At 38.2% G+C, this 13,983-nt stretch overlaps 1 protein-coding gene across 3 annotated transcripts; it reads right to left on the reverse strand.

Annotated features, from left to right (window-relative positions):
* Positions 1-1,954: 1,954 nt before the first annotated feature.
* On the reverse strand, positions 1,955-11,285 carry fam72a (family with sequence similarity 72 member A). 3 transcript variants are annotated; one of them, XR_008605806.1, is made up of 5 exons: positions 10,751-11,285; positions 10,498-10,575; positions 10,009-10,133; positions 8,905-9,117; positions 1,955-2,072 (listed from the first exon to the last, which is right to left on the reverse strand). XR_008605806.1 is itself a non-coding variant. In XM_055027525.1 (5 exons), exons 1-4 carry the CDS (start codon positions 10,900-10,902, stop codon positions 9,023-9,025), a joined length of 450 nt encoding a protein of 149 aa, XP_054883500.1. In that variant the 5' UTR covers positions 10,903-11,285; the 3' UTR covers positions 1,955-2,072; positions 9,006-9,022. The 3 variants fall into 3 exon arrangements, 2 of the variants coding, with proteins under 2 accessions (XP_054883500.1, XP_054883501.1); XM_055027525.1 differs by having other exon boundaries at positions 9,006-9,117; XM_055027526.1 differs by lacking the exon at positions 1,955-2,072 and adding an exon at positions 6,459-7,027 and having other exon boundaries at positions 9,006-9,117.
* Positions 11,286-13,983: the final 2,698 nt, after the last annotated feature.

The raw sequence follows: 13,983 nt of genomic DNA on the forward strand, positions 1-13,983 counted from the left end.
ACAATCCATCCAATGAAACACTTTTAATCATAATGTATTGGAATTATATTTAAAACTGCACATAACTTCTCTCATACTAAGGTCAGGGTCGCAGGTTCACCGTTCTTTGCAGTAAATAGACTCATAAAATGCCCAATTTCTTACAAGCGTGAGTGGAAAGGACACAGTTGCAGTGATTACACCCAAAATATCTCCATCCATTTATTTTTAAGCAATGAGAAAAAGTAAGCTGATGTAAAAAAATAAAAATAAAAAAAGTTGGTATCCGGTGCTGCTTTCCTGGCTGTGGCATGCAGGCAGGGGCAGCGGGATGGAGAGAAGAAGACGGGAGGAGAATAGACAAATGAGGGAGAGAAGCTGCGCAGCTTCTGCTTCTTCTCCCAGGCGGCGGCGAAGATCCAGCGGTTCGTGCCTCTGCCGGACACTCAGCTGACAATAAACACCTTTGATGCCGACTTGCTGTTGGGCTGTTAAAAAAAAAAAAGTTCTCAGTAATCCCCTACGGTCCGGGTGTTTGGGGCGGGAAGAGGGAGAACATCCAAGCAGACCGCCTCATATCCCCCCATGACTTAATTAGCGCACTCTGATTCCCCGCATTAGTTTACTGTATAGGAACAACTTTTATCCTTAACTGTAATCAGCTTGCCCAGAAGAACTGAGCACAATAAGAAGCCCCGTTTGAAGTTTTCCTTTTGTGTTATCTTGAGTACTTGAACAAAAGCCCAGTGCAGCTATCCTCAGCGTATAATAATGGTCCAGTAGGCAGTCTGCTTGTTGGAAACCTGCGATGTTGCATGTGCCACCTGCAGTTACTTTTCCCCAGACTAACGCAGTTGTATTTATTATCCCTTAATTACAGCACAAGCGCTTATGGCTTCAGAGGTTCCTCGAGGATTAGATGTTTTTGCGGGTAAGTGATCATATTACATATAAAATTGATTTTGTTAAATTATTTAAGAATTCCAGCAGCCTGGTCCACCAATCTCGTGAAAATGCTCTCTCCTGATTAAAGGATTTATTCCTTAAGTGAATAAATTCTGCCATTTATCACCATTTGCCCTCCTCACCCACTTGAAATAATAAAAAAAAGAATTAAAAAAAAAAGAGAATAATTCTTGAGGTGTCATAAATATGCATAATCAAGGAAGGCTGGACATCACTCCGGCTTTTAGGTCTGTCATCAAGAGACGACCAGGACAGGCTGCAGAGAGTTTATGAAGCTCTTTCAAATCACCCTGAAGCTCAAGGTTGCCTCTGATTTGATGGTAACCTTCATCTATCACGGAAAACACACACAAAATTTATGTTTAGTTGGAGAGTTTAAACGTATAAATATTTACTTTGTTTAAAATTATAAATGACTCTGAGAATCTTCTGTTTAACAAGGTGATTTAGCGTAGATCAGACAAACAGTCTAGCAGTATTTGCATCCAGGAAGTTGAGTAATCTTTCACTTTGACCAGCATGTTTCTTTTGACTAGAAATATCCGTGACTCAAATTTGATGCAGTCTATGGAGGAAGCTACAGATTAGGGCAATAGAAAGGAGACCTTGTGACCCCTAAGCCAGAGAAAATGTGCAAAAAGATGGTCGTCAATTAGAAGAGAAGTTTAACTGTATAATGCCAATAAAGATTTTTTCTTTCATTATTAAGAATGTAAGTCAAAAAAAAAGATTTTGAACTTTTTCTGTGTTAATAAAATGTAAATATGAACAGATAAATCTTTCATCTCCGTGCCTCTCCCAAAAAATTTATAGTCTCTTAACACTGTTTTATATATTCTGAGATATATCAGCGGCCAAAAGTTAAATTAAAAACAATAATGAATCCAACTTCGGCAGATGTATGAACATTTTGGGGCTCAACTATCAATATCTCTGACTTATTATTTAAGTTAGACGAAGATTTCAAGAAAAAAAGTGGTGAAGGCACAAGGAATTAGGCTTTTTTAAATTTTTTATTTAAAGACCATTTGGGTTTCTTTACTGCGTTCGATTTCTTTACCGCTGAGCAGGTTGTATGTGTTGCAGCCGCTCCATGGTAGTCTCTATTCACAGTGCATCTGCACCATCTAGTGTGTAAAGACGAGAAAGGGAGACTTAAGACCTGTCCAGTCACACGCCTCACACACGTTGATTTTACTTATTTGTCCGGAGACTGTTTTTCTGAATAAACCAGAGATCCACAAATGTAAATAAGACATCCTCTCTAACGAGACTAACAGAATAAAAGATTAAAACTCCATCTTTAAAAATGATGTAGCTTTATGTTATTAAAGCTAAAGTTTAATCAGTAATGCTTCTATAACAAATTTATGTCAGATCATGATTTCTTGGTAAATGACAAGTTGTCATGATGAAGACATTTGGAATAATGTCAACTTTGTATTAAAAGTGTCATGATTTACCAAATGACACTTGATGACAACAATCATAAATATTCATCAAGACTTACTCATGTTCAGGACCGTCATGTTTAGAACATTGTCATGACAGTCTTATTCACAACCCGTCCAATAAAAATGACCAATTCTTTTCTCATTGTGGAAAATGACTACATTTCTCTGGAAATTACTTGGCACTTTATTGTTAAGAATCTTTGTCTTTTTTTTCTTTTTTTTTAATATATCATAAGTCTATTTATTTTGTTGGGCTTACTTCGTTCTGTCAAAACAGGTGTTTTTTTGGTAAATGAGATCTTAGACAACCTGTATGAATAAAGTGCAAATAAAAATAAAGACATTTGATTGGTTTCCCGCCCCCAGTGAAACAGCACCAAGCATTTAAGTTCCCAGGATGATGCTTGTCCATGTGGACCGGGGTCACAGGGGGTTCTTAGGATTGCTTTCTGTTTTAACACCAATTGAAAACATCGTTGTGGCTAAATGATTTTGTTTCATCTGACCACAGAGCAGAAGACGAAAGGTCTCATTCTTCAAACCTTAGTAGTAATCAGATTCTATTTACATTTCTGAGACCATGACTTGTTGTACACATTAGATTTTTAAACACCATTTTTGCTCTGACCTCTAGGACATGAGGCCATACACATGGCCTTGTAGCCGCCTTACAAGTTGTGACCTTCCACACTGTTCAGCTGCAGGTTCTCAATGAGCATTTGTTTCAGAGATAAAGTGCCACAATCCACAAAGCAGAGCTCCTTTTTTCACCTGTTAAATTGATGGAAACACCTGTTTCCATCAAACAGGCTTCTGATATATATATATATATATATATATATATAATATATATATATATATATATATATATATATATATATATATATATATATATATATATATATATATATATATATAGGGCATAGCTGTGCCCTGCCAGTAATCAGATACCCTGCTGGAATAATTAGCTGGCCAAAGGAGGAGATAAAAGCCACAGATATTAAGACTAGAAAGCTACTAACCATGCATGGAGGGTTCCATCCCAAATCCAGCACCCTGAGACTGTACACGAGCCGCAAGGACGGAGGCAGAGGACTAGTGAGTGTGAGAACCACTGTCCAGGACGAAACAACTAAGATCCATAAATACATCAGGGACAAAGCCTCAACAGACAATGTGCTCAGTGAATGTCTCAGACAACAGGGAACGGAGGTTGAGGTGCCAGAGATACCATCATGGGAGGACAAACCCCTACATGGGATGTACCACCAGCAAATAACCCAAGTGGCTGATATCAGTAAATCCTACCATGGCTGGAAAAAGCTGGACTCAAGGACAGCACAGAGGCCCTCATCCTGGCCGCCCAGGAACAGGCCCTAAACACCAGAGCAATAGAGGCCCAGATCTACCACACCAGACAAGACCCAAGGTGTAGGTTGTGCAAGGAGGCCCCTGAGACAGTCCAGCACATCACAGCAGGGTGCAAGATACTGGCAGGGAAAGCGTACATGGAGCGACATAACCAAGTGGCAGGCATTGTGTACAGAAACATCTGTGCAGAATATGGACTGGAAACCCCGAGATCAAAGTGGGAAATACCCCCAAAGGTGGTAGAGAACACCAGAGCTAAGATCCTGTGGACTTCCAGATCCAGACAGACAAAATGGTAATGGCGAACCAACCAGACATTGTCGTAGTGGATAAACATCAGAGGTAAGCCGTTGTGGTAGATGTAGCAATACCAAGTGATTGCAACATCAGGAAAAAGGAGCACGGAAAACTGGAGAAATACCAGGGCCTCAGGGAAGAACTGGAGAGGGCCTGGAAGGTGAAGACCACAGTGGTGCCTGTGGTCATCGGGGCCCTCGGGGCAGTAACCCCCAAACTGGAGCAGTGGCTACAACAGATCCCAGGAACAACATCAGACATCTCAGTCCAGAAATGTGCAGTCCTTGGCACAGCCAAGATACTGCGCAGAACCCTCAAGCTCCCAGGCCTCTGGTAGAGGACCCGAGCTCAGAGGATAAGAACCACCCGCGGTGGGTGAGAAGGGAATTTTTATATATATATATATATATATATATATATATATATATATATATATATATATATATATATATATATATATATATATATATATATATATATATATATATATAATTGATATCAATATATATCAATTATACTGATATATAATCCCAATTATATATCAGTATAATTGGGATGCTTCAGAACAGCATGGACTATTTCAATCAGTGTAGAAACTTGAATTTTCTGCAGTTTCATAATTTTCAAAAGATGTAAATAATTTCACAAAGGCTCCTTTACAGAAAATGTAAGTAAAACCTGGAAAAAAAAATGACACGTGTCTCCATTTAAAAGTGTTACTTTTAATCTAAATCTGCCAGGAGAATGAATCAAATTGGGATTAGGTTTATTTGGAGTTCAAATGAAAGCGACTTTCTTATTTCAATTTTACGATTGATGGGCTGCAAGTTTGTTTGGGTTTTTTTTAAGCATCTGATTGCGTGTGCGATCCAGCAGAGGGCGCCACGGTCATCTTTAGAGATTTCCCCCCCCAAACTACGTGGCAAGGGTTACACTCTTATAAAATGATCACACAACGCACTGGGGCTGAGTGTTTTTGATTCTAACGTGAAAAGCCTAAAAACATAAAACACCAAAGTGTTGTCATTAAGACATCTTTAAGTGAGAGTGTTTTCGCTTCTTGCATAAGCGCTCCATTATTTCTCTAACCTTATTATTGGCTTTCACCTGAGGCAGTAAATATTTGGATAGAAGAAACTTTATCAAAACATTCATGTCTTAGCAGGAGAAGCTGGTATAATGAACATCAATTATGATTCATTTTCACCATTGCTCAACACAGTGGCTCACAAGAACATCCATGTGTGAGGGATGCTTGAAAATGTGTTTAAGATGGAAAAATACAACAGCCTCACACACTGACATTACAATATCTTCATTGATAATAGATGGAAATCAGTCAATGTTGACATTACTTTGCAGTCTTTGTAGACACTTTGTTAGTCTTTGCTCACAGAATAAACTTGCTAAGTGCTATTGGTTGTGCCTGAGCTCACAGGACTTAAATTGGACTTCTGTATTTCTTTGTAAGCTTAAACTGTGTTCCGTGTCTTGCAAAAACTTTTACAACTTTTTTCCAAATTTTGAGACGTTACAATAACCATCTTACAAAAGTAAATATGAAAAGTTCGCACAAATAAACATTTTCCATTTCCATGATCGCCGTTTGCTGCAATAGAGTTGCAAGTTTTTTATGGTATGTCTCAACTTGCTGTGAACCCTGCATATATATATATATATATTATTTTTTTTTTATTAAACCAATAGTTGTCTTTGCTTTCCAGAGATAAGGTCATAGGGTTAACAGGCTCTGCATGGAAACTTGGTTGTCTCTATGCCCAACGGCACCCTGCAGTTCATCCAGAGGGATTTTGAAGGGATTCCCAGACCAGAAGAGACATATAATCCCCTGAGTGATCTCTGGGTCTGCACCGAGATCTCCGTCCAGCGGAACATGCCCAAAACATAAATAAATAAATAAACCTCCCTAAGGATATAGCCAAGCGGAATCCTGATCAGATGGTCTCACTAAAATGTCATGTTAGGCCTCACATAATCACGGGGGAAGAATGCTGACTGGAAGAAGTTGTCCCACAGACGGGCACCAACCCCTACGAGGTGGGACAGCCACAAAATATCATTGCTAAAAACACTGGATGTTTGTAGTGGTCCACAATCCTCTTAGTTTGGAAATCAAGGTCTTAAGAGTATGGAGAAACGCTGGAGGCACAGAATCCAAAGCTGCTGTGATTTTTCCAGTCAGTGGTGATTTAGTGAGGAACTTCATCGACTGGCGTTGCTGCATTGTGTTTTATCGAGACCAAAATCAGCAGAGCCGTCCGTCTCAAAGTTTCAGATTGAACGTTGCAATAAAAAAAAAAAAAAAAAAAAAGAACAAAACCTGATGGAAAAAATAAATAAATAAATAATGGCATCGAGATCATTTGGGGAAAAAAAAAAAAAAAAGTTTATTAACTTAACAAGCATACAAAACAACAAATCATTTTTAAACTACCAGTGCAGTTTTAGTGCAATTCCAAAATATATAGATATTTGTATTTTCCATATGGGCATTGTTAATCAATCGTCAGAAACAACCGTTTTAAGTAATTTGATTATCTTTTAAACAATTATCCTAGCCAGAGGAAATTCACACATCATACCATCTTGAGGTAAAACTGTACACATCCAACCCTTTATGTACAAAACAAAGCACTAAAGATCGACACATTAAATATAGAACAGAAACATTAGCACAATACAAATCAATCCATTTGTTAACTTTAAAAAAAGAAAAGAAAAAACAGTCTTTTGGTTTTTGAGTTTAATAAATATGTAGGTAATGCACCATTTCTTACACAGACAGAAATTGGTCTGAAAAGATACAGACTGTCAGTTTCTATTTAAAAATAAAATAAGATTTTTCTCATTAAATGTGTTTTTTTTTCTGAATTAAAAGCTGCAGCATAGATGAACGTGGGGGCAAAGTGACTTATTTAGTCACATTATTTATCCTCAGCCTTCAGGTGAAGAAAAAAAAAAGAAAAAAATATATATTAACGATAAAACATTCAATGTTCGATTCCTCAACAGCGATAGCAGACACCACAAGTAAATTTTATTAATTTCTTACTGAATGCTAATCTCACTGTAACTTTAAGACCAGATCATAGAATTACACAGCAAAGATGCGAGAGCAAGAGCTCAAAGAGGCGAATCAACAAATACAGAGAGAGTAGTTGCTTGTAGTTGGTTCCTGGTCACATCCACCTTTCAAATGTTCCTAGTCTTGCAAGTTTCATGCACAACTTCACCATAAATGAAAAGGAGTAGTCTTTTTACAGGACCAGTCAAGTATCACTTCATATCCACCAGAGAAACACTCTGTACCCATTTCACAATGAATTTTATGGTCATTTCCAATATTTTGCCAACACAAACCATTTTCTGGTTTGTGTCGGAGTCAGTCTGTCAGAACCGCAATTAGTGGAAATATGGCATAATTTCATGTTTTCAGTAAGTACAAGGAATGTAAAATATTTGGGGTTTTAGCATTTTTTTTATGATTGCTCATCAATAGAATTAATCAATTAATTGCTCAATTAATTTAAACTTGTGCACAATGGCTAAGTGCAGGTATGAACCTTTTTCTTGCAGGTAAAAATATACATGTAAGAAGGGAGAAAATGGCAACATTGAGGTACAAACTGGCCAAGGAGCGATTTGACCCAGAGCCCTTTTGAGTTTGAACTCTGACCTGCTGGTCCTTTCTGTCCAACAAACAGAACCGGACAGTGCTTCATTGTCGGCAAACACAATGTGAAAAGAGGTTTGAACCTTAGAAGTTGTCAGCTTCACCATTCAGTGTGCCACCCTGAACAGTTCTCTAAAAAGCTCTGTAGATCAACCTATAAAATGCATGACTAAGGCCCATTTATAAAAGGCAAATATTTTAACTATCCATGATTATTCCCCTTGGTTGACTTGTTTCTTGTTCTTCAGGTGCTGCAGGTATGATGTTGCATAAATAAATTTATCTTGGATCCTGACACCCTTGCAAAGCTTATGTTTGATACATTCCCTCATTTCATTAAATTAGATCCCTCATTTATATTACATACTGTATAAGTTAGTATGTTAGTAAGGAAAACTGGTTTACCTTGGGGTTAAATACTAAATACGCTGCCATCACAAGTGTACAAACCAAAAATAAAATCTATCCATGGTAACATCTTTCACTTGTATACAATTTGAAATTGTATGGTACCTTAAATACTATGTGCCCTTTGAAAAGCAAGGAACGTGTACATCATTGAATATTTGTGCCATTTCTCTAATATGTGAGATTCAAAAAGCACTCGAGGTTTCATTCAGCACCAAGCCACACAGCGAGAACACATATAGGCCTTTAAGACACAGCTCTCAATCACAGCATGTTATCTGTACAGAACACAACTGGGTGAGCTGTGGCCATCCTTTCACAGAGTCGGAAATAAATTAAATGCCATCTTCTATCGCTTCTTCTGCTTTACTCATCGTTAAACAAAAAGAAAGTAAGAGGCAAGAATGTCCTCCGATCTCCTCAGCTACATATTTTATAATAGCTTGAATAAATCAGCTTTATATATATATATATATATATCTGTGCTTTACCATTGTAAATTAAAGAAGAGAAAGGCATGGCCACAGCTTAAAGGGTAACTCAACAAAAACTTTGGTGCACCTCTGCTTCACTGCCACGCCCCAATGATGTCACAGCAGGTGTTCCCCGCTATCCATCAAAGACGAAACACCTGCTGCAGCATCAGTTTGACGAATGATTAGAAGCTGCAGTCACAGCCCACACAGAGGATTACAGCAGAGCTTATCAGCCTTATGCGATTCAGTGTTCAGTTACCCTTTAATGCTTCTCTTTTTGGTCTCCTCCCAGCATAGTCTGTACACTCTTCCAGCTCCACCTCCCCAGTTAATGAATGTCGTCCACTAGGTTCCTCTTACATTGTCCGTGTTGCACTCTACCTAATGCACTCCTCCTCTGACGGGCTTTCCGATTCTTCGTTTTCACTGTCATCCAACTCTGGAAGATCTCCCCAAAGGAGCAGATTTAGACCTGCACGGATATTTAGGTTAAAAAAAATAAATAAAACATTTAAATATTTAACAGGAAGACACCACATGTTTATATCAGCCCACATTGGCGCCCTCTGCAACGACATGGAAGTGGTTGAACAGAATTAATCTTTCACTGCGGCTGCAAAATTTCACACTGAAAATGTATTTAAATATGCCAATTCATTTAGTGGGGGGAGGGAAACAAAACGAACGGAACAGCGGCACAATCAATGCTGTCAATGCTAATCAAACTTGAATAAAATCAGATGACAAACATATCAACTCATCTGTTGATATTTTGGTTTGTTGAAACAAACTTCAACATTAAAAGGAAGATGTCTGGAATAGATAAATGCACTGGGTGTTTACATAAAGTTAAATTAGAAATTTTGAAAACAGCAAGTCACAACAAAAAATCATCTTTTGAGAAGATGGTTGTAAGGATCAGATATTTGTATGAATAGCAAATGATTGGAGCAAAAACCACAGGTGAAGGCTTTCTGATGAAAACATAAACCTCTGTGTATGATGAAATAAATATGGATCTTCATTGTGTGAAACAAAATGACCAGCTGGGTAACAGAAGACGATAAATTGTTAGGATGCTGAGAAATTTAATAAAGACTCAATTTCAGCTACATTTATTTTATCCAAATAGTGAAATGTTACTGACTGTTATATTGAAAAGCAATGGGAGTTTTTCCAACTGACGGAATGGAGTGCAATTTCAAAGGTTCGATTTTTCAACCCTTAATCTTCAGCGGTAAAAGAAAAGTTTCTTTTAAGGTGTCTTGCACATCTTTAACATGGGTGCCTAAAGAACAAAGCTCCTGGTAAAAAAAAAAATAAATAAAAAAATCATAAAAGAGGAGGGAGACCTTATACTAACCCGTAGCATCAAGTCTGTTGAGAGTGGACACAGCGTCGCTGTTGAACATCCAGAAATGGCCATTGTTACATGACAGCAAGCAGGGTTTGCAGGGGGCAACCACATGGTAACCCACAACATTGCCACTGTGAGCAGGAGTTAGAGGGAATAAAGAAGAAACCATAGGTCAGCTCTTTTCCAGGGGACATGTGTGAAAAGTGCCAACTCCACTATTATCTGCCAGGTGTTTGTTTTGTTTTTTTTTGTCCTGTGTACAACAACAAAAGACTGGGAATACAAAAGAGGCTCAAACTGTGCTGCACTGTGAACTCACCTCAAATCTACAGCAATGAAACTGCTTAGCAATTACCAGTGACTCGTTCAAGTAGCCAAAGCAAGTGGGAAATTAAAAGAAGTTAGCTTTTTGTTTATAAAACATAAACAAGCCTAATTTCTGAGTTAATATGATGCCTATTGATAGCCTGGAAGAAAACGATAAAGTGAACTCACCACTTGAGACATGCAATGTCTCTCAGTTTGCATTTGCAGCTATCGGTCGAGTAGCAGCTGGCCACAAAGTCAACCGTCCTGACGGGAGGAAGCATTCAAATAGACACACAATCCATTAAATACGTGGACAAAAAATAATATCGAGTCTTGCCATGCGCAATACTTCACTGAACAACAGCTTTTGAAGCTAATTCCTACCCAGTGGCGGACATAAACAGAGGCTAGCAGCTAGGCTAACCAAGTTAGCACCTACCTGTTTGGAGGGATGTCCGTGGAGAAGAGCTCAACTTCGGTGTCTGCGAGAAGCACAGCCTTCATCCCCCTGGTGCACAACAGACTGTCACAGTAGATGCAGTTCACCTGGGCCACGCATTTGTTCTTAAAGCTGGCGTTGGACGTGGACATTGTTGTTTAGCTAACAAAGATGAACCCCCTCTCGTTGTTCAAAGCCGGCGGTGTTAAACCAGTGTGGATCGGGTAAATAGCGGACGATTAACGTTTACTGTCGATGCTGCAACGGCAACTGGTCCTAACGTCCTTGTACAAAAGCGTTAGTTGTTTTGGGGGTTTTTTCTCCCCTCAGCGCTAAAACGGAAGACAGGTAACCGTACCTAAGAGAAATACATCCGAGGAATGTCCGCAAAACGACAGCTACATTGAAACCGATTAGCTTTATTACTTAAAAGTAACGAATATCGCCTTTTTATTCAGCTATTTCAAGACCAATGCAGCTATACCTAACAGCTAACTCAATAGCTGTCAGCTTTGTTTACAACTTCCTGGTGTTTAACGACGCTTCCTAAAACCACGTTTAAAAGACCCGACATCGGATTCTCATTGGACGACTGCTGCAGGAGCTCATGTTATTGGCCAGATTCTTTGCAGGACGGGAATCTGATTGGTTGAAAATCGAAGTTGAAAAGCCCTCTGTAAATAATGTAAAAAAATATAATAAAATAAAATAAATACACTTGTTAAGTGAAATGCCATTTAAATCTCGTGCCACTGTTTGAGGAGCTAAAAGTCGGTCCGCATCATTTGTCAGCCAACGGGACAGAAAGTGGTGTTCCGGGTAGACGGGATTTGCGCAACCATTTCATCCAGTGCATCCGGGGCATAAACGAGCAGATCCATCGTTGAACTCCTCCACCTTGTTGCTAAAATATAGAACAATAAAGGACGGAAAAAGGAAGTAACATGAGAAATGGCTCTCTGACAAGGTACAAAGTCAAAACAAAACAGAAAAAAGTTATGATCACTTAAGCACTTCATGGAAGTCGTTTAGTGAATGGGACTATGCACACCAGAACAATTTACTGTACACCTTTGATGATGTTTAAATCTTAATTGGTATGGTATGATAAGGTTAAAGGTCTTGGTATTTGATTTGAAGAGTTGAGATTGCATTTTGTTATCTGTTGATTCAAAATCCTGTAACTGAGCAATGACTCAATGTTACTGAGCCATTGCTCAGTTACAAAAGAGAGTCTCTAAAAACATATTGTGATTTATCTTTTTTTCTATTGGTGTTGACAACAACAGTTAATTTTCAGTGTTTCCTTGATTAGAATCACATTAGACTGGGAAGAGCCAGACAAATAAAGTCTGGACTGAGTCGTTCTACAATGGTTGCAAGTGGTTTAAAACTGATTTTGTGAAACCTGATTTTCCATTTGGGGCACTCATAGTTGTTATATTATCTCTGTTAAACTTTGTTGCTCATGTTGCCAGCAATTAATGACATGATAAACTTTGTGAAGAATTGCTTCCCACCCAACTTGAATCAAATTAATAAAATGTCAGGATATTAATTTTTAATTTTGATATTTCATTCAAAATTAAAGCTTCCCTCTGTTAAAAATAGCTAACGCACAATTTGTTTAACGTATTTGCTCTATTTTGATCCCACCAATCAACAAGCCACGCACTAAATTAATAGACATGAACCTGGTATAGTCACACACAGTGACTGTAGAGGGCGCTGTTTCTGCGAAGGTGTTGTGCAATGTTGACCACGAAAACATATATGGGTCGATTAAATATTATCTGAACACATATCTGTAACACGCATCCCCACCGCAATGGCAACAAGTGAAGCATTCAGAAGTGTGTAATAAGTTGAAATATAAAGGGATGGAATTTTAAATCAGCCATCTTTCCACAGGACGTTGCCACCGCATGCTCAAATGTCTAAATGAAGAGGAAACAATGACAGAAACACACAGCTGAGCATTCTGAAACCCAAATAAGCTTTGATTACTTGGATTATTTGAGCTCACCCATACATGTGGAAGTTTGTTAGATTTTATTAAGATTTTTTTATATATATAAACATTGTCTCACAGCAAAAGACATTGTTTATGTTTTTGTTTCACAAAAGACATGACCAATATCTTTTGTTTATGTCTGAAGACAAAACCAAAGACAAACTGACATGTTGTTGAGCGGCAAATTGGACAGTTTAGTGAAATGCCCCCTTACAGACTTCTTCTGCTTTTGATTTTCTTGTCACAATTAATCACGTTCTCACAACAGAGAGTGCTGAACCAAAGTGCTTCCCATGGGTGCAGTAAAGGAAAAAAAAAAGATAAAATAGAGATCAGAATAAAGATGGGTGAAAAACAAGCAATTAGACAACATAGGTAAAAACATGAGAGTGTTTGAGGTTGTTCTGGGTCGTCACCTCCCTGGATGAGTTGTCAGTATCCTCCTGGAGTCATTTCGCTAGAAATAAAGGCAGGACAGAGAACTCCAGGGAATGCTCATCGTTGTGTCGTTGATATTGGCTTTAATTGTGATTTTATGGAGTTTTACACTTTTAGAAATGCCATTGTTATCCTTTCCTGACTGATGTACATTATATTAGTGAATTTGCTTCTTGTGATGTGCTGAGTTTTGAGACTTCTGTTTACCTGTTGAGTTGTTTTGAATTAATTTATTAATTTTTTTTTTTTTTTTCATTTACAGGCCTGGCAGTAATCTTTCTTGGATGTAATTGGTAAAAAAAAAAAAAATTAATAATATATATATATAAAGAAAAACTATGGATAAAGAGGCATAAAACGTAACTCAACAACATAAAGTTACATTTTCAGATAGTTTGAAATGTTTGAAATAGCTTTTCCTCCCTTAATAAATCACTGAAAACTGATTGTTCCATTACCTCTAATGGTCTGATATTAAAATCAGCCTGAGAATCTGGAACGCTTGTTGAAGTGTGACAACATCGCATAAACAACACAAATCTGAAAGAGGCACAAAGCTTTTCGCTGCTCTGGGAACCAAAAAAGGGTCTGTCTGTTAACTTAAAAAACAAACACAAAAAAAAACTCTTTGGACTGTATTCCATGGTGGAGGTATAAGATGTTGCTCCCTTGCTTGCCCGTGTGAGTTCTGCCCATGTGTGCACGCAGGCATCCATGCTTGTCCTGCGCAGTAGAGCTGACCAAACACTCCATCACCACTTCGGTTTCCTGCCTCTTTCTC

This window comes from Poeciliopsis prolifica, unplaced genomic scaffold (genome assembly GCF_027474105.1).
Source record: "Poeciliopsis prolifica strain line A6 unplaced genomic scaffold, Auburn_PproV2 SCAFFOLD003, whole genome shotgun sequence".
Lineage (NCBI taxonomy): Eukaryota > Metazoa > Chordata > Actinopteri > Cyprinodontiformes > Poeciliidae > Poeciliopsis > Poeciliopsis prolifica.

What these genes read in the sequence shown, in the direction of transcription:
- fam72a (XM_055027525.1), bottom strand. Translation starts at nt 10,902, where the DNA reads ATGTCCACGTCCAACGCCAGCTTTAAGAACAAATGCGTGGCCCAGGTG. An exon ending in ACGGACATCCCTCCAAACAG is followed by an intron (nt 10,576 to 10,750) that starts GTAGGTGCTAAC and finishes TCCTCCCGTCAG; the next exon opens with GACGGTTGACTTTGTGGCCA. An exon ending in CAACAGACTTGATGCTACGG is followed by an intron (nt 9,118 to 10,008) that starts GTTAGTATAAGG and finishes ATATCCGTGCAG; the next exon opens with GTCTAAATCTGCTCCTTTGG.